Source organism: Pezoporus wallicus, unplaced genomic scaffold (assembly GCF_028554395.1).
Source record: "Pezoporus wallicus isolate ANWC-B61680 ecotype Strahan unplaced genomic scaffold, APGP_CSIRO_Pwel_v1 contig_4161, whole genome shotgun sequence".
Taxonomy (NCBI): Eukaryota; Metazoa; Chordata; class Aves; order Psittaciformes; family Psittacidae; genus Pezoporus; species Pezoporus wallicus.
Window position 1 is genome coordinate 1,801,792 of NW_026639584.1, and position 21,292 is coordinate 1,823,083.

Below are 21,292 nucleotides of genomic sequence, written 5' to 3' on the forward strand. Positions count from 1 at the left end.
GAGGAGCTGACAATAACAACAGAGTGAAAACGCCCTGCTCCTCATGACAAAGACAACAGCTTGCTAAGGACACAGATACCAGCAAAAAACAAAGCAATGTCATCCAAGGTCACTGTAGATTCTACAAAGGTAAACATGCACACTAGAAAATGTAACTGAAACTTTCAAGCGAACCATTAAACACTGTTATCTTTGTCTTTCTGTTGATGGAAGATGGCTTAGAGTTCATTCAAACTAAATAAAATTAAAATAAAATCCCACAACTTTCACGTTGAAAAACTGATTTCTGAAGGCACAAAAAGAAGAAATAAAACCTCCTTGTTCTGAATGCATAAAAATAGGGAAACTGTTGACAGTTAAGATATCTCAAAAATAGAAAGGTCATTTAATTATTTCTATATAACAACAAAGAAAAAGTTAATTCACATTTGAGCTTGCTTTTTTATTTCATACCTACAACTCTGTATCCATATGGAGAGATAATATTTGTCTTCAAAATTGAACTCCCCTCCAGTATTTGCTTCCTTTAAAATCCTTGTGAATTGAATACATGGCAAATCAACTAGCTGGATGGTCCTCGGTATAACATAGAAAAGGGTGTACAAAGGCACTTTGTCTTTCTGACAAAGGTATTGAGACTGCTTAAGGAAGCCACATCACACCCTGCTTATTGTCACTTATGTAACACCAGGGGGGTAGGGCTTGAAACACAGAAGCTTTCAGTCAAGCAACATTAGCATTTTTGATTGAACAAGATGAGACAATTCCCACAAAAGATAAAAGAGAATTATACTGTAAAGTCCAGGGATTTTCCTACCAATCACATATGAAGTATACTTCTCTGACACTCATAGAAAATACTATGAATGCGTATATTGCCTAAGTACAGAACTGCACAAAGGTTTGGTTACAATTCAACTCAAGAAACCAAGAAATGCTCACTTTCAGGGAGCATTTTTTCCGAAGTATATTCTACCATTCATATTTTTGTTTGTTTGTTAAGACTCTTCTGAAGAATCCATCTCAACTCATCCTAAATCAGGAATTTGCACATTATTCTGGTGTGTCTGTTCCACTACCCTGTAAAAGCCCAGCAGCAAGGCAAGGATCTGGACAAGTATCTGACCTCTGCATCTGAAACCGGCAAATCCTTACAAAGCTGATACCTGATATAGAACAGCAAAAAAGGAAAAACACAAACCAGCAAAAGCCCGCAAAGATTGCATCTCGTTCAAATCCATGTGTTGAACACAGCTGAAATACCTGCAATAGCTTTATTTCCCGAAATTGTCTTTACTAGTAGGATCTGGTAACAAAAAGCCAGTTCTACCCTTCAGCATCCTACCACAGCTCCTGCAGAACCCCCAGACACCAAAGCCAACCCACAACACAGATCCTCTACAACTACCTAACAGGATCCTGGCTCATGAGCACCAGTATGTGGCAAGCAGGGAGGATCCTGCCTGGCTGAGAAGGCAGTGCTGCAATCAGTTAAGAGACTCTTTATGAGTATTACTATAAATGCTAAATAAATATCTATAGCATTTAAATCTAGTGTAACAGTATACTATAGTATATTACTGAGAGCAAATGGAAAAAAGTAGAGGGGAAAGAGAAAATATGAGCAACACAGGTAAAATATTTTATTGAGACCAAATGCCATGAAGAAGTCAAAGATAAAACTCAACACCATTAAGGCATATATTGTTCTTAGTCTTCAGAGAAAAGCCTAACCCCAGACCTGCTTCCCTAACTTACTTTTAGCATTTTCCTTGTACACCATCAATATATCTCCTTCCACTATCTCAATTTGCTCATTCTGAATAAAGATTCTTAAACTATTCAGCTTTCCATAGTTGCAAACTTTCAATGACACAATTTACATTTGAGTGAACTTTTCCTAGTCATGTACGCAGAAGGCGTACGTGGAAGGAAACCTGGGAGGTCAGCTATTCCAGCTCCACAGCCCAAGGCAAGGTCTGCTAACCTTCCTCAGACAGGTCTCTGTTGCATCCATTCTTTAGAATCTTTTAAGCGAGAAGCATCTCCCAGCCTCTCTAGATAATCTGCTTCAATACATATTTCAATACACCTGTGTTTATGTCTAACATAAATGCAAGTCAATAACCTATTTCAAATACAGAGACATGAATAGAATATAAACTGATAAATGTTGAAGTTTTTTACCTATTCCAATAATTTCTACTGAAAGTTCAGATTTCTGGGAACTGAATCTTCAATCTGCAGTTTACTTCCAGTGCTGCAGTGATGAGCTCTTGAGTGTTCTCTGAGCACAGTTTTGGCCAGGAACCTTTTTTACCTCCATTTAACAAGCTCCAAAAGAGTAGCAAAAATTTCTTCATTGATTTTTGTCTTGATTTAAAACCGCATTTTTTTGTTGCTTGGTTGCTTCACAGTCTACTTGTTTAGTGTGTTTGTCTGCTATATATATTGTCGTGTAAGCATTCAGCCAAGTGACAAATCCTTGGATCTACTTGACTGTGCTTTAAATCCCTTTTTTAAAATATTTTACTTCAGACTTTTCTTCAACTATTTGTTAATAATCAGATTTGAAAACACCATCCTACAAACAGCATAAGTCATTCATTCGTTTACAAAGAACTTAAAGGTGCAACTTACTTAGAGAAACACATCTCTATTTTCCCTATCCTAATATATTCCATTTTTGTAGTTAAATTACCCTTAATCAGGAATAATACAATAGTTGTCCCTGGTTTAGCTTCCAGATTCTTGAGACCTCATTCTTGTTGCATGTGCTCAGGAGCGATTGGAACTTCACTCATCCCTTTGTCTTTGAAACCAGAAATCAACAGGAGACTAGACTGCATGAAGGCTGCTGCGTGTTGCACCACTGACCCTCAAATAGACACTTCTTGTGTTTTGCTTTGGTTTTTCAATGAAATTCCATTTGTTTCATAGAAACTCCGTATACAATTACTTACTAGCTCTACTGTAGTCACTTCCCACTCTTTGTTCCTGTCCATTGTGCCTCAATACTTCAAAGCATTTAAAGACAATTTTGTAACTTTAAGGACAATGAAGTGTTTAGGGACGACACAGACTACTCTTACCATGAAAGGTATGTCTAGCATAGTTATGCAAAATTATTGTTAGAAATAAAGTTGATCCTCAGAAAGGAAGAGGGTGCACTAAGGGGCCTCTCAAGTTCCTCGTGCCGATTAATAACACGTTTAGGCTTTAGTGCTTCTCTATAATCAAGTTTTCATAGCCTGAGTAGTTGCAAGACACTGATTTATAATTTTTTCAAAAAATTAAAATCTAAAAAGACAATAAAAGAACCTTTAAACCATTAAAAGCTCCAGCTATCATTGATCTGAATACATACATATGAGTGGGAAATCAAATGTTCATTTTTAATTAAGGAAATTAGACAAGATGCTCTGCATTATTCAGACCTTTAGTCCAGTATCAGCTTTCTTAATGGGTATATTTAGGGTACTGTGAGAAAGGTTTCATTGCTTTTATTCATGGAAGGAAATTAATCTATCTCCCTGACTTGTACTATAAGTCTCTTGTGAAAACTGTAATGGTCTGACAATGCTTTTGATGGCACTACTTATTTCCTATACTGTTGTTTAGCTTACTCAAAGCCTCCAGGTATTTGACAAGTCATGAATAAATGAGCATGCATTAATACATTCCCCTGAACCACAAGGTTCAGTGTTGAACTACAACATCCCTGGTTGCTTGACAACATTTGGGGATGCACAGAACTGCCACAGGAGACATCTGAAATAACAGTGGCAGGTTTAGGCTGCTGCTGTAACATTTGGAAGAGGCAGTGTACACCTTCAGGTGTTGACAGATACACAGTGTTTATAGCAGTCGGAGGTATTGGTAGCCTACACATACTCGTGTCCATCAGACCTATTTTATTTGCTTTTAAAAGGTACTGACACATTGAGCAGTAAAAATGATCAAGTGTTATAGAAATGATAGCTTACAAAGTGGGTGTTAATAAATTGATACAGCCTAAGAGAGATTATATCATAAGTATACCAAGGATATGAGGGTTTACAGCAGGGATACTTCGTAAACTGAAACTTCAAGTTTGTCAGAATCTTTTCCTATGATTCAAAAATCTTAATAACATTCTACATATACATTTGTAAAGTCACACCTTTCAAAGGTACAAAACTTTTAATGATTATTTATTGATTTATTCCATCAATTTATTGACTTTTATTGCATCAAAAGGAGCATGACCAGCAGGTCGAAGGAGGTGATCCTGGCCCTCTACTCGGCTCCCCTGAGGCCTCACTTGGAGCACTGTGTGCAGTTCTGGTGTCCTCAACATAAAAAGGACATGGAACTATTGGAACAAGTCCAGAGGAGGCCATGAGGATGATCAGGGGACTGGAGCACCTCCTGTATGAAGACAGGCTGAGAAAGTTGGGGCTGTTCAGCCTGAAGAAGAGAAGGCTGCGTGGAGACCTCATAGCAGCCTTCCAGTATCTGAAGGGGGCCTATAGGGATGCTGGGGAGGGACTCTTCATTAGGGACTGTAGTGACAGGACAAGGGGTGATGGGTTAAAACTTAAACAGGGGAAGTTTAGATTGGATATAAGGAAGAAGTTCTTTACTGTGAGGGTGCTGAGGCACTGGAATGGGTTGCCCAGGGAAGCTGTGAATGCTCCATCCCTGGTGGTGTTCAAGACCAGGTTGGACAGAGGCTTTGGTGACATGGTTTAGTGTGAGGTGTCCCTGCCCATGGCAGAGGGTTGGAACTGGATGATCTTAAGGTCCTTTCCAACCCAAACTATTCTATGATTCTATGATTTTTTTGATCATATATGATCTATAGATCAATAATGATATTTATTGATTTAAATTATTTTAATGATTATTTAATGAAGCAGCTCTACATTTCATGCTTGAAGGCCACTGTAGCTGAATATGAACTGAATGTTTTTTGCCTTTCTTTTTACTATTGTCTTTTCAACTTTTCCTGTGTAACACCTGACATGACTGCTCCAGCTATTTGTGACTGAAATGGTTTATGTTAAGGAGGGAGACACCAGAACCCAAACAGTTGTTAGCATAAGCCTAAACATTAACATGCAGTAGATCACTTATACCATATTGCAAGTTGCAAGATTAAAGATAAAATATAAAACCCAAGAAATGAAGGCAGAGCCCTAAGCCTTCTCTGAACTTCATGGCAGGGTCACTAAGTTATTACCTAATGAACAGATTAGATTTTTGCAATCAGGAGTATTTTTTTTTTAACTTAAAACATTTCCTGTTAACCACAGTTAACATAAACAGTGAAACAGTAAATTTTCATACCATGTCATTGTGTTTTCTATCTATAGCACACACCATAATCAGGTAGCAGTTAGTGACACATCCTGATTCTAAAACTGTACTTACATTTTAATAACAACTTAATGAATGTGAAAAGTACAGACATTTTCATTTTTATCTGAAGCAAGCCAAACGTATGGTAAAATGCATGACCAAATAGATAAGTTACGAAGACTGATACAGAGCAAACTGAAAGAGCTGCCCTAATTTAAATTATTTCAGATATGATTACTACTAAAATAACAGGAAAAACAAATGGATGAAGATAGACTTATAAGGGAGGACTACAAGTTAAAAAAATAAATTCTAAGTACTGTAGGATAATCAAATCAAGTTAAGCTCTTTCTGCCCTACATTCATAGAAGCGATATTGGAAAGGCTACGTGCAGGACATCAAAGATTGCTTTTCTGAACACTCAGCTGGCAAAGGAAAAAAAGAGAACAGGGTTTTCTGCTTGCCAGCTCTGAGGGAATCTCAGTACAAACTCCTCTGCTTGGGTGCATTATCGGAAATAATCAAAGTATGATTTTCCTTTCCTGGCACAAATCCACACCCAAATCCACACTCATTTTGATACTGACATGAAGTGTCAAAAGGGGCTCTGACAGACCAGAACAGTTACTTTACAGACTAAATACTTACTTGGACTTCAAAATTCATATTCTCCAGAAATTTCTGGTTCATTGTCTCTGCAAATTTGTTGATGGCTCTCAAGAATACCCTAAAAAAAGAAAAGCGAGGATACAGGTAAGTGAATATAATCTCTGGGAATCCCTTCCAACCATACTGATGAAAACATATTTAAACACTGAACACACTAGAAGTAGTAAATTCACACATACATGAACACAGCGGATGACATTCTGTGCAACGGGATGTTATTTATAGGCTGTTATACATTAAAAACACAAGTACACAATTGTTTCTTCATTCAAAAGGTTTCTTGGTCCCCATAGAAAAATTCAGACAATGTAATCTCTTTTTCCCCTCTGCACACTGCTTTGCACTCCTGAGAAACCGCAGAGAGCAATCCTTTCAAACACAATTTTACTTTCTATTTGACAAACCCGAATCATTTACAAGCATTATTGCCTTCTCCTCCTGAGCTTGGCAGCTGAAAGAGTTCCTGTACTTACATTATGAGTTCGGAGCTGCCATTGCATTTTCCCAACTCAAAGATATCCTGTGCAGTTTTGGTTTTCCTCAGAGGTTGGGGAGGCAGGGAGCAGGGAGAAACGCCACTGCCCATCTTGCTCCTCAGGTTGATGATAAAAATCATATTCAAAGCTTATTACTGTGGAGTTATTTCTTCCAAAAGGATGAGAGTGAACATTATCCCTCTGGCTTGAAAAGCAGCACCTATTTATGCTCTTTATTAACGCAGCAAGATTAAGGCATGCTTCTACAACTAAACTCTTTGTCTAATTTTCCAGCCCAGTACCACTGTAAAACAAAACCCAATTGTATGTCTAAATATTTATAAAGTTCATTTAAATAATTCAGTTTCAGTCCATTGACAAGTTTGAAAACAAGTGATCCATTTCCCTCTGCTTCGTAGGTAAGAGTTTTTCAAAGTTTTAAGGTAAACTATTTCTAGGGCAAACGCTGTGGGAGCAAACGTGGCAGCCAAAAGAGGTGAACACAAGGGAAAACCAACCCAGACTGTTCAGATGCAATGACGAACTGTCAACTAGCTATTAGTAATCAGAGAAAAGGTCTAACAGGCATAAGGTCCACCCCCCCCCACAACATCTTAGTGTTCATAACGTCTGAAAAAGCAATAATTAGTATCATTAGCAGAAGATTCAGGGACCACAGGATATCCATAGGTTACTGTCAAAGGAACACGGTATCCCTGGTGTTGGATTCTGTGTGGTGGTCTGGTCTCCCACCTCAATAAGATAAGCACATAAAAAAAAAAGAACTAAGAGAGAAGAAAACAAGCAAATAAATGTGACAAAGAAAGAACCAAACACATCTAATGGAGTTCTTTAGTCAGGGGACACTGTATGCCTGAGGAAGGACATGGCAGAACCTATAAACTCAGAAGTACCATGGAGATGAGAAACCTGCTGTTCACCATTTCTCATACAAGCATTTGAGAGCACTGAACAAAATCAGTGTGCATTCAAATAAGCAGAGTGAGAGGTTTTATGCTAGTCTTGTTCAGCTATGCAACTCCTTCCTGCAGGATGCTGTGAATGCCTGAGTTTTATACTGGCTTAGAAGTGATCAGACAGATCAAAGACAAAAGGAAGGGAGGACTAGTAAATGTCATTGCCCACTGAAGGCTGGGAGACCACAGCAAACAGTGCTACTTCTTCCCAGCTCTGCTGCTATACTGTTCCCTAGGCAGCCGTTCCTGAGGGACTACCTGGAGCAGAACAGTCACTGAAAGGAATTTCACTCTCACCAGCACCAAAAGAAGAAAAAGAAAACCTTTCATGGGCTAAATTCAGTTTCTTACTGAGGGATAATGCAAAAGTTCAGGGTTTGGCAGGGCTATGATAGGGACTGCTGGTTAACCACAATGCAGCAGTATAAAGAAGCTCACTGCTTCACTGGGGCAACACCTTGACTGGGCAGACTGAAGTCCTTGGTTATGATCCTGGCTTTCCAGGAGGAAAAAGTTCTTTGTGAAAACCTAAAGAAGAAGAGTTTCTTTGCATTGGCAACATTCCTCTGGAATGCTGATGTGATCAAGGAAATAGTCATTACGCACGGTGTTAACATCTTGCCAAGTCCTTTTGTTTAGTCTGGTCAGAGGGGCACCACAGTACCAATCACAACAATACCTGTGGCACTGAAAGGTAACAGACTTCTGAAGGTGCTGTGTTGCTCTGCTGCATCACCACGCACGTTCAGATAAGCGCCTCTCCAGTGGTCTGGGCATAGGCTGGTCCCATCTTGTAACATAGCTCAGCTAATCCTGCCAGCTGAATTAAGGGTATGACCTGTGAAATGCTGCCGTCAGATCACCTCAAGTTCAGGAAATCTACTTTGGCTCAATACTGCTCTTGCAGGTTATGGCCACTCTCCTACACAACATCTGTGTACTCACCGACTTGCCCCCTGCACCCACTGCAGTTCTAGCCTTTGTTGGTCTGACCAGGCTGTTGTACTTCCTTTTTAGCCTTTTGTGTGATTAAATCTTATTCTGGAAGATGTGATTTCCTCTGGAGCTGCCCCACGCTACCCACAAGCAGATAAACACATTCTTCCCTAAGGCTTCACGCTTATGGGTACATTTATCTCTACAAAACTGCCACATGCTTGACACAAACAGTTCAAGATTTTGCAAAAAAAGGAGATTCTAAAATGAATGGTCTACTTGAGACGGCACAAAAATTACACAGCGAGGCAGAATCGCAGGCGCCCACATGTTATCCTGTCCTTCAGCAGCCCCATTACTCTTCTGAGTAGGAGTCTGGGGTCAAGCAAGGTCTTTTTAGCATCATGTCTTTTCTCTAGAACTATATTGCTCTGGATTCTCCTTTGATTTACAAAGTGTATTTCTTGCCAACTCACGTAATCAAGCTCCTCAGCTCCCGCTTCTCGGAGATAGCACTTCCCTTCACTCCAGCTCTTTGAATGGAGTAGAAGGGGGTACCCTCCATTTCTAGTTCCCCAAATTCCTTCTATTTACAAACTACTCCAGCACCTACAGGGAAAAATGTCACCCACCTGACCTGTTTAGGCAGAATCTGCTATGGTGCTGATCATTTGCCTTACATTAAAAAACCCCACACTTTTAGGTACTTTGTCTTTTAGCACAGAAATATCATGCAAGATATAATAGAAATAATCATAAAATACGCATGAAATTTGTTGGTGCCAATCTATTTCATAAAATGAACATACTGTGTGTCATGTTTATATGCTTTGTGAAGAGCTTGTGGTTTAATGTTAGCCATACAGGAAGGGCTTCAGGGACACCCAAAAATTACTGATGTACTTAATGCCCAGTAAAAATTACTGATAATATTTAAAATATTTATGGTCTTCTATACAGTATAATCACATGTGACCTATCTTCTGCGATTACCCTCTTCGTTCTCACAGATATTTTTATCTGACATAGTGAAATGACACATCTGCAAGAAGCATGCAATAATTCTAGACTGTCAGGTTCCAAATATTTCCATGCATTTGTATTTTGCCTGAAGGGTGTATCCTATTTCTGTCATTGGGTGTCAGGCAGTAGGTTTGAATTCTGTTCCTAGCTCCTGCCAATGCCATGCTGTCCTACCTCAATGACTCCTGTTCTATATGCCTCAATCTCCCCTTCCACCATAAAGGGGCAATTAATTAATCACAAGTAGGAAGCTGTAAGATTTTTATGAAAACAAAAGAATATATAATTTTAAAAATCATTAAAACACAATAACTGATAGTATATCCCTGTTTAAACACCGAAACCTTGATCCAGAAGGAGAGGGTTGAAGTCATTTGATTGGAGAAGTCAGTATTCCTTTCGTGATTATTCATAACATCAGTTCTCAGTTACAACTGACCTAACAGAGAAAGTACAGCTAGAAAAGAGATGGTAGGAAAAGTGTGCCCAGAACAGCTCAGAAAATACAATATGTACTGTCTGACCTCAGAAGAAGTTACTGAGAAAAATTACTGGAAGGGTTTATCTTGTCCTGATGCCACAGAACCTCATTTCCCTTGCTCCTGTAGCAGATCATTGGAGCTTATCTTTTCTCTGAATGTGAGGCTTGCTGCTTAGTTTTGCTTTGCAAGCTCAGACTGACCTAGACTGACTAAAGGAGTGGATCTTGATTTCTCATACAGATGATGTCACGAGATGTTTTTTTCTGTTTAACATTCTCACATTTTCCCTTATTTTTAATCACCACAGAGGACTACAAATCTGTTCTTTCAGGTGTCTAATTTTGCTAACTTTTCTACATTTACTTAATAGGAAACTAATTTCTCATAAGTTTAAATAGTTGTGATCTAAAATTGTTGAAATTCCTTTACCCACAATAATTTCCATGCTATTTATTAAGTTTATGGGAATTGATGCTCCTAATTTACTGTTCATACAAATCTCTTGGGCCTGGAGATTTATGTATGATCTACGCAGGCCAGTCTCTGGGCTCAATCTGGGTATAAAAAGGGGAGGTTTTGGCATCAGACAGCAACAGAATCATCACGGTTCAACTGCTGCTCTCTCCTTTAGCTTCCTAGATTTCTGCTTTGCTTCTACTGTATTGTCAGAGAAATTGCTTTCAAATTTGGGCTTGAAAGAAAGCCTAAGGAATAGAATTCAGTGCAACTGTACTTAAGTTCAAACAATTCGATGTATGTTACAAATAGGAGTAAAACAATACCACAAGTACTTCATATAAATAAGACAAAGAAGAAAATTTATGTTAACATAATATCACAATGTGATTTCAAACTGATTCTCTCTCAAAAAAAAAAAACCAAACCCAAAACAGAGGGGCTGACATGAAGCAAAGAAACAATTTTGTATTCATAAACAACATGGTGTTAATCAAAGTAGGATTTCAAGGCTATTCCTTAGAAGATGATGACTCTATTTAACAGTAAAATAGGTCTGCATATTGTCCTTGCTTTTGAAGTGCAAATAGGTGATAAACCTCAAATATAGATCTGGAACTCCAAGTTATTTTTACCAAACTAGTTAGAATTGGTGCATCAACTCCTTGCAGCAAAAAATGAAGCGATGTTCACAGTAAAACAAAACCACCACCACCACCACCAAAAACCCAACAAAGAAGCCCCCTTAGTTTGGCATTGCCTGTTCTTAGGTGGCTCTCCAAAAGCTGGCCTTTTTCTGCACCTAGTTTCAGGCCCAGAGCTTCTGGGTCCTCAAAATTATTTTGGGGAAGGCGCCTAAATCGGGTGCAGAATTACAGACCTTCCCAAAATGATGAGTTGCCCTCTCCTCTGACTCTTACACAGGATTTTTTTTTCCAGCAGTGGTCCAGCAGCAGTGAAATTCTCTTCAATGCCTTTTCAAGTTCACAAGGCTCTAAAATTTGGGAGTTCACTGCTTCAACTTTGAGATGAGTAATGCTGATATTGACTGAAGGCTGAGTTAATTCACTTAGGTATTTATGAGCATCAACTCAGACTGTGTCACATTTGCTGTGATGACTGATGCGGTGACAGGTGGAAAGAGTTAATCAAGTACAAACTTCTACCAGAAACTCAGACACAGATAAGTAGAGATAAGCTTTCAAAGAGTATTATTTCCTAAGTCATTATGAAAGCTTTTACTGAAAGAAACCATTATAATGATGGAATATATGTATTTTTCAAGTCATGTCTGAAAAACAATGAAGGACATCTTTAAAAGAAGACCATTCTTAAAACTCATAACTTGTTCCCACAGACCCTTTTGTGGGATGTGCTTTTCTTCCAGAGACTTTGGTCCACAAAGCCAGAAGGAGTTACAGTAACTCCAGTTTGGCAGGCAATTTGTTTGTCTCCAAAGGCTGACCAATCACCAGTTTCATCAGTGAAGCCTCTACCTTCACATGTGCAAATCTACAAGGTGGTATGTAAAATAAAGAGACCAGCAACATGGGTAAAACCCAATCCCAAATGGTGATCATTGTCAATGGCTGAAACAGTGATCAGCAATTATAAACTAAACCTGGAAGATATGAACTCTACAGAAGAGAGCTCAGAGAAGCAACCAGCGAGACAGGAGAGATTAAACATGCACACTTACTATTTCAGTGACCAAAACAGAGCAGGAGGAGAAAGCCTGAGAAAACTGGTGAAAAGATAACAAAAACCCATACAAAGCAACAGCAGAAATTACCTCCTGAGAGCATGGCAAGCTATCACAGCCTAGAAACAAAGGGCAATGCAACATGGAAACACTACTGCAAACCTGGTAGCTGTGTGAAGCCTGGTGATTAAGGTTATTAAGCACAATAATGGTAACAGTCAGGAAGTAATCGAGTTCCATGGAAACTGGCAAAAAATGGCCAGTAGTGCAAAGAATGTATTTTAATTTATCATACTTTTCCCTTGTGTCAACTCAGTACCGCTACAGACTAATTTATGTTGTACAGTAATATTGAATCCTAATGATAAAGCAATTTCATTCTGCTAAACACCCAATGTATGGCCAGAGAGTCTATACAAATAGCATGGTCAGAAAATAACTGCTTAAAAACCACTGCTGTCCAGCTCCTCTTGTCTCAGTTATAAACGTTTTGTTATGTACAATTCATTTCCTTTATTAGTATTACTTGAATGTTTACCTTGAGTAGCTATGCCAAGCATACAAAACCACTATCTGCTGTAAGGTATCAATTGGGCAGCAGTACAACAGCAACAGCCAGAGGAAGGCAAGAATGAGCAACTGCTTTGGCCCTTGGTTGTAGAAACTAAATTTCCATTCAAGATCCCTTGACTTTGCCCAGAGTCTCTCTCTGTGTAGCTTTTCCTTCAGCATCTCCCCAAAGCATGTTTTAAAGACTGCTTATCTTCCATTTAGGAATCAAAATACATTTTCCGATCTGCACATTAGGTGCACATTTATGGCAAACTCTTGAAAATCTGATGTTTGGCACAGTTTGAGAAACTTCATAGCTTGAAAACTAAGTGCACAAAAAGCTGTCTAATGGACTCAGATAGAAATAACTCAGTTGGGAAGATATAGTCAGTAATTTGCCTTGTATTGGGAGCAGTGTCTCACTTCAGTCTGCTTTCCTCTTTAGTGTATTCTAGCTAATGGTCTGCAGAGTAGAAACAGTCTGAATTTAAAATGAAACTAAAGATCACATGTGTCTTTGGTGCCAGGTCAAGGCTGGGAAGATGAAAAGCTGAAACCTGGTCAGTAAACATGAATGCAACAACATGGTATATCAGGATGTCACACACTAAAGGAAACCCTTAGGGCCTTCACTTTCGAAGGAAGTTTGAACTGATATTGTGAAATTACCTCTCCATTCTTCCATACATTTTCCACCTAATAACACTAATTGACCATGACTGTGATATTTGTACCTATCATTTAATCTTCATTTCTCTACAGGTAAGTACGGTGCAGAGGTGATACTTCAGTAAACACAGACTCTAGGGCCTATTTCTAGAAATTCACAAGTCAAAAATAAAATTGGAGAATTACATGAAGTGAATGGATAACACTGAGGGTTTGTTTGCTTGGGTTTAGGGTGGTTTTATTTAAGTAGCTCTGTATTCATTCATAATCTCAGCATAAAACATTAAAGGTAAAATGCAGCATATGGGCTTTGTTTTTACTTCTCCCCCACCACATGAGCTTTCTGCATTTTAAATCCCTTCTCTTTACTTGCCTCATATTTATATTTATAGCATATGTACTTTCTTAGGTATTCTTGTTGAAAATATTTAGTGAACACATAATGTCTTTTCTTTTAGGGAATCCTGGCTTTATCTGAAGTGAAGAACAGGATCTCTCATTACAGGTACAGACAGCTATGCATCTGCCTCTTCTCTAATTGCTGCTCACTTGAGCTTAGTACTTTACAGCCCAAACTTTATCCATGCAGAAGCTGCTCTGAATTAGCACATTATGAATTTTAAAACAGATCGTTATGCATAACTAGCAGGTTATTTTGTGATGCTGCTGTTTAAAAAATATGAAAATAACTGTTCAAAACAATGCTAAATATGAGAAAAATTTACATATTTAATTTCCCTAAAATCCCTTCAAGGGAAGAAGTGCTGGCTGAAGTTACTCATTTGCACCTATGTTCCACAGAGTGGAAAATACTATTCGTTGTCTTACCCCTAAATGTTTTACTAAAATTAAAATACCTGAAAACATACAAAAAAAAATTTTTACAACAGAGCACATAGCAAAGAACCTGAGAGATTTCTGTGAGTCAAAGTTGCATCCAGAAAAATAACAGTATCTTACTGACTAGCTGCAAACATCAAAGTAACAGGTTGGGTTTTTTTTCTGTGTTGAGTTCTCTCCACTGAAGTTTTGCTTTTGGTTCAGGGGACCTCCTACTCTGGAGGCAGGAGCATCCTAGCAGCTGATGCCAAGGAAGATGAGATGCTCTGTAGTGGGAGTGGGAAAGGGGTCTCTCACAGCATGTTTTCTCTGCATTTTAGATAAAAGACTGGATGACTGCAGTCAGAAATCAGCAGGCATCCACTGTGCACCCCAGCCATGATATGCAATAGCCTCTCTTGCTGAGCGGATGATCTGCTGCAGTCACCACATAATTAAGTGGTTAGATTCTTGGTAAGAAGATAATTCCACCACATGGGTAACAACAAGCAACATGCAGAGTTAGTGCAGAATAAGCATCTTGAAGTATTTGGGGCTAGAAAGATGCAGTGATTGAAAAGTAGGGTTACATCAGACACAAACACCTACAAACAGAAGAAATGCTCTCTGCTAGGCTCATAACTGACAGTAAAGCATTAAATGACTGAGTTAGACTTATCAGCCACAGCTGGAAGTGTAACTCTCCATGGAAGCAAATTTACAACCCACAGTGAAACAACTGCCTCTTCCCTTTATCTGCCTTATTCCTTTCCCCAGTACTAACCTTACCCCATTTGCCCTAGTTACAAGTACTTTGCAGGGACTGGGAAAAACAACTAGGAAACAGAGTTACCCTGTTGTAATTGCAAGGAGATACAAATTTAAGAATCCTGAGACACTGTATGGCAAATAGTCCAGCAAGAAAAACAATCTATCTATCAACAAAATGTCCTTTGCCTCTGGAAAGCAGCTTCACATTATGGGGAAACTGCATTTCAGCAAGGACATTTTCAGTCTCATAGCAAAATGAAACTGTCCAAGGAAACATCTTAATATTATACATCATTAAAGGAATTACTAGACAGCACAAACTGTTTGAACTTGTTATACCGCTTCATTAACCCTTTTGTGCACATGTGCATAGAGGAATCTTCTCATTAGATATTTATACCTGTTGCTTAAACTACTTTTCCATATATTAAATTTACACAGCTCTGCAATATGCGATAAGGCCATGTGGAAATGCATTCTGACCCCCAGAAAATTCAAGCCCTTATGAAAAACAACTGCATTTCTGTCAAGTATGCTTAGGCCAGTCAGAAGTTGCCAGAGGAAAAGGAGATCAAAGGAGTTACTTGTATGCAACAGCTCAGCCATCTAAATTCTGCCTCACTTGCACAAAATCATCCAACTTGCACCGTCATCCAACCATAGCTACACAAATGCAGCTTAACTCCCAATACATCTTTGAAAAAGAACAGTAAAACTAACCCAAGGTACTTGTGTTATCTTTTTCATCTTAAGCATAAATAAATAAATGTCCTTTTTATTCTCTGCAAAACAAATAATGAGCTAAGCAATGTTTTGAGCAATCTGTTGAAGCATAACTTGAGGGAAAATATCTGAGTTTTCTTCTACATTTCCTATGACAGCAGAAGCACTTCATAGCAATAATCAAGGAAATAAAGTTAAGGAAGAGGTTTTTTCCTATTTTCATAATTCAAATGTTATTCTTTATTTGAGAATCTCATCACACTTGTTATAAATTTAACAGCATATTACAGCACCAGCTGGAGAAATGGATAATACAGGCTCTTACCAACTGAATTGGTGCACCTTGTGTGCAGTCAGGTCCCTTAGTCAGTACCCACTGGCATCAGTACATACATCACAGTATTAAATATTTCCAAAACGTGACAACCTTTCATTTCCAGATAGGTGGAAGACTCTGAACTAACGTGATATTTAACTGAGAATTTAATTCTTTTGGGGGTTTCTCCCTTCCAACATGACACGTTCTATGACTCTGCAATCTGGTGAGTTGGTAGTAGCAATACAGTCTGTAAATACCTCCCATAAATACTTAAACTTCTGCTTGCAAAATGCACGTTTCCCTATGTTCTGCCAACTGTGTTCAGTTTCCCTTCTCTCCGAACCTCTATTATAAATACCATTCTTACACAGCAGGCTTAAATTGGGATACAGCTGTGCAAGTTTTCTCTTCAGAAAATTCCAAAGAAAAAGCAGCCCAACATCCATTGCCGTCACTTAAAGGTTGAGGCTACACCTTTAAAAACACCACCTCCTCATAAAGCAACACTCTGTCGTCTCACAGGACAATACTGTAAGCAGCTACTTCTGAGAGGACTTCTGCCGTCCAAAGGTAGAGTAGTTCAGATACACACGTACATACAGTACAGAAAACATGCTTTTCCAAAGTCAGGTTTAACAGAGCCATTCACAGATGATCTATGAAAACTCTGCTGTCCTTTCCAGGAAAGCAATCCCTACAGCCCCTTGCTTGGTGACAGGCAGGAACTTCTGCCTCAGTTCCCCAGTTGGCCATGAACTAATGACACTGGCAGAATCTCTAGCTCCTGGCAGCATGAGCAATGGCAAGGCACTTGGGGATGCAGGTGGCACTGATGTGAAGCCGTAATAGGATTTTGCTGAATTAATGATGCTGCCCAGACAGGTGAGCTACATGAGAACCAGGTCCTGAGGGTCTTACAAAGCATTTATCAGCAAATAAGCAACTATTTTTAGTGCGTACAATGAAAGGAAATTGGCAGTATTTCCTGCTCTGTTGCCAAATACCTGTAGTGCTAAACCTTTCAAGTTCGACTTTAAAGGGGCTGGGGAACACTTGACTGCAACAGATGCCTGAAAACACTCAGATAATGAACACATGTTTTAGAAAAAGCCTAACTGCTGGTGTTAGAAAATAGCCTCATGTGAGTTTTTCTGTAAATAGGACCTGACCTCGAAATGTGCTGGTGAAAAACATTTCGTTTTCTTTTTAAATATGTCAGCAAGGTTCAAACCCCAGCTCAAATGGACACACAGACAAGGAGAGTGCTTACTAAGCCACTTCAGACTGGACACCAACTGAAACTGATTCCAGGTACTGCCTGTGGTAAGATCAAGTGCTTTCAAACTCCTCCATTTCAAAGCTAGAACAGAAGGAGGGGTTGTGAAGTTCCCCTTTGCTTGCTAACTCCCTGTATAATTTCTTTTATTTGGTAAATTTGACGCCCTATGCACTTCAGTGTTGACAATAAGGTATGGGAGTTTCCTGGGGGGGACACAGGGAGAGAATGATGTGTCTCTAAGTACAAATTATGAACAGGTGAGAGATAAGCAAACTATTTGGTATTACCTGAGCCAGTAAGCAGTTCCCCACAAATGCCATGTACCTAGAAATTACTGCTTTCAATAAGCTAATAACCAATAGTCTAAGTACCGTAAGTGGAATTAAGTGCACATACAAGCAATATCAACTAGTAGGAAGTGTGCAGTAAGAAACCTTCATTAGAAGAAAAGTTAATTAAATCTACCACGGAGGATCACAAAAATGACTCAGATATTATATTCTTATAATCCTTAATGAGGATTTTACTATTTCCCAAAGTGTTTTGCCACACCTAGCATGCCACAAAAAAGAAAGTGCACTTCCCATCTTGCTGTTAATGGAAGGGGAGGAGGGGAAGAATTGGAGTTCATTCCGCTTTTTGATTCTCAGTTGCTAATAGAATACCCCCAGTACAGTGGTACTAGTACACACAGCCTCTGCCTCCTTCATATGGCCTTTGAGAATCAGAACATGGTTTGAGAACAAACAGGACATTAGTCAGAAGTGATTTAAAGTAATGTGAGTTAAATCATTCCATCCTGATATGGCAAAGCTTGACTAAGTTTAGTCAATCATGCCTCTGCTCTCATTCTTTCAATTCACCTACCACAATTTCTCCTGGACATGAATGTGTCCATCTTCCATTCCTTTGGCCCTTATAAGAAGTCATTCTCTCTTTCTTTTTCCCTGATCTTTAGCAGACATCTAACATTTAGTGGAACTATCTCTGATATCATAAAAGCACTGTCTGACTTTATTTATGTATAAGAGTAATGTGTGTAACCTGCTTATTAATAACACCTTTACTCACTACCAGGACCACATTTGCAGTGCTGCTTATGCTCTTCCCTTTCCTCTGCCTCTCAGTAAATGCACTCTGATTTTACATTCCTGTACTGCAGTATATCCTACAGCAAAACTCCTCCAGTGCCCACTTGCCTTGCAAGGTACAAAACACAAGAGATCATCCGGGGGAGACTGTCAGGCTCTGTTGAATGCCTGTAGGGAAGAAGTGCCAGCTCCATTCTGCCACTGGCCAGGTTACACAACAGACATGCCTTACAGCCTGTAACTAATATTTCTGCAAGTTCAGAAAGGGGAGACTCTTGAGGTAAAATACCTTCTGAGAGTGTAAGAAGGTCTGAATGCATGTAGCCTCCTGCTCAGAATAGGGGAATTAAGGATGCAAAACAGCTATGCTAACCCTTTGTCTGGGTTTTCTTTTTCTTCTCTCACTGTTATTTCAAGAGACCCCAGCCTTGTGACTTTTTTCCTGCTACTTCTCTAGTTTGAAGTACAACACGTTAATAAGACAAATTTAGAAATCTAAATTAGTCTCCAGTTTATATCACAGAACACCCATCCCCTCAAAACCCCCCAAACCAGATTTCTGTCAAGACCGACAACAAAAATCTACCCTCCCAGTTGTTGGTATAACATAAAATTAAGACATGAAAGTAAGATCAATAACTCATTTCCTTATGTAATCTTAGGAACAGCAGCACCATCAAAGAGTATAAACAGTGCCAAGGCAATTTAGGTAGGCAATGTGTTTACAGAGCACTGTTAAATAGCTTCTGAACTGGATTTTTTTTAATGGTTTATTGTTTTTTTTTATGCTGACTTCCTTCTCTAAATATTTTCATTTAACTTGTCCAGTGCAGGGTAAGGTGTAGAGCAACAAAATCTGCCTGCACCACACTGCCCCACAAAGGTCAGTCATTAGGAGGCGCTATGAGTGAATTCACAGCATGACCAGTGCATTTCTGTTGTCAGTAACTGAGGCAATAGAGATGCTACCAAGTGAAACCAAGCCCCAAAGGCATGTTCTTTGAACAAGGATTGATACTTCCCCTGCCCCATAAAGAAAACCCTGTACTTGTGAATAATACAGATGTTAACAGTAGTCCTAGATGAGAGAAACGGTTTCACATATGAAAGGTTTGATGTGCTTACATACAATAGAGGACTGTTGGCTTCCTTTAGCACTAAGCTAATACTTCTAAAGCATAATCCTTGCTACATTAAAAATAATTGCCAGTTGAAGCACCAGCACCGATTAGATTTTACCTTTGTAGGCCAAAGGCTGGCTCAGAGAGAGAAACAAGTAGGCTGAAACTAGTATCATTTACAAAATCTTACCTGGAATGAACACCTTATCTGTATCTGCCCACCTCAGAAGAGCAGCTCGTGATCTCCCCACGAGTGCAAGAGTGACAAAGTGAGGTTTAGGCACCTGAGGCCTCACTGCCACATCAGTACCCACTAGAAACACAATTCTCACTTTGAATCATGGAACACAAAAAAGAAAACCTTTTCATGTAACATTAGTCCATTTGAACCCTAGACAAAAAGGTATCCAATACCAAAATTTAACATCGTACTGCTGTAACCTTTCTTAGCAAATATTTTCCTCGAGACCAAATACTCTCAGGAGATTAACAGCTTTATTAAGCATCATCTGTTCTCTCTTTTTCAATACTATAAAACTGGAAGAGTGAATTTACATAACTGTGACGTTTCAGATAAACGGCATCTATGGACTTTCAAGGCCAGGTTGGATAGGTCCTGGAGCAACCTGCTTAGTAGAACGTGTCCCTGCCCATATTCAGTTCTTAAAAGAGGCCTATAAGAAAGACGGAGAAAGAGTTTTTAACAGTGGCTGTTGGGACAGGACAAGGGGTGATGGTTTAAATTAAAAGAGAGAGATTCAGGCTGGATGTGAGCAAAAATTATTTACAATGAGGGTGGTAAAACACCGGCACAGGTTGCCCAGAGAAGGCGTGGATGAGCCATCCCTGGAGATATTTAAGGCCAGGCTGGATGTGGATCTGGGCAACCTGATCTGCACGGTGATGTCCCTGCTCATTGCGGGCGGGTTGGTCCCTTCCAACCCAAACTATTCTATGATTATATAAGAGGAGGAAACCCAGGAAATCAAAAAAATTAATCCACAAGGTAAAGTGGTCACATGCTCACGGCTACTTTTCTGTTCAATTTCTTCTGCACACACAGGCGCCTGTTAAACCTCCGTGTTTGAAACTCTTCCTCACAATTTCCACAAATAAATACATTGAACCAACTAGCTTTGTTTAGAGAAGCCATATGTTTTATACTCGCAGCCCAAGCCTCCCTTGCTTTCTTCTGTTCTATACTAGAAGAAAAGTCAGTACCTCAGAATGGCTAGGAACAATTATTAGGAAATAAATCCTCACCTAACCTGTCCTGTACCCTATGTACTAGTCTTTCCTTGCAGTCAAAACCATTCATTTCTAACTGAAGCCCATAATAACAACCTCACACCTCAAGGGAAGAACATTTCCTTTACTCTTCAAACAAGCAATATTTCAAAGACACTGAAGAAATCCATCTGTGAAATGGTGGCCCAGCTGTCTGAAACCATTCTCAGTCTGGAGACATACAAAAATCACTTCCCATTTTGACCTAATTCAGTATCCCATGACATAGAAATGATAAATTGAAAAGAGGTCGTGGCAGCAAAATCTATGTAACATGAAACTTCACTTACATCACTTGCAATCTTAACACTGAGACAACAGAGATCCTGTGACTTAACAGAGATCAAACAACACCTTTTTCATCCCACCACCATTTATGGTGACACCAAAGCAGACATATCATAGCTGTGGGCAAAGTTGTATAATCTGCACAGTTTATGTCCACAAGGTATTTCCTTCAGTCTACTTTAAAATAGAAGAGTGCTCAGATACGTCTTATTAATAGCAAACTCTCATAAAGCAAACAATAGGGAACATGAAAGATTTGATTATACAAACTTTACTTAGGTGCTATCTTGATCTGTAGAAGCAATATA

General features: G+C 39.1%; 1 protein-coding gene across 3 annotated transcripts in view; it reads right to left on the bottom strand.

Annotated features, from left to right (window-relative positions):
* DOCK2 (dedicator of cytokinesis 2) overlaps positions 1-21,292 on the bottom strand; it is a 167,440-nt gene that overhangs the window by 47,176 nt on the left and 98,972 nt on the right. For all 3 annotated transcript variants that reach the window (XM_057415140.1, XM_057415142.1, XM_057415143.1), the window contains exon 30: positions 5,993-6,071. In XM_057415140.1, the coding sequence (XP_057271123.1) occupies positions 5,993-6,071 (79 nt within the window). The remainder of the gene's footprint in view (positions 1-5,992; positions 6,072-21,292) is intronic.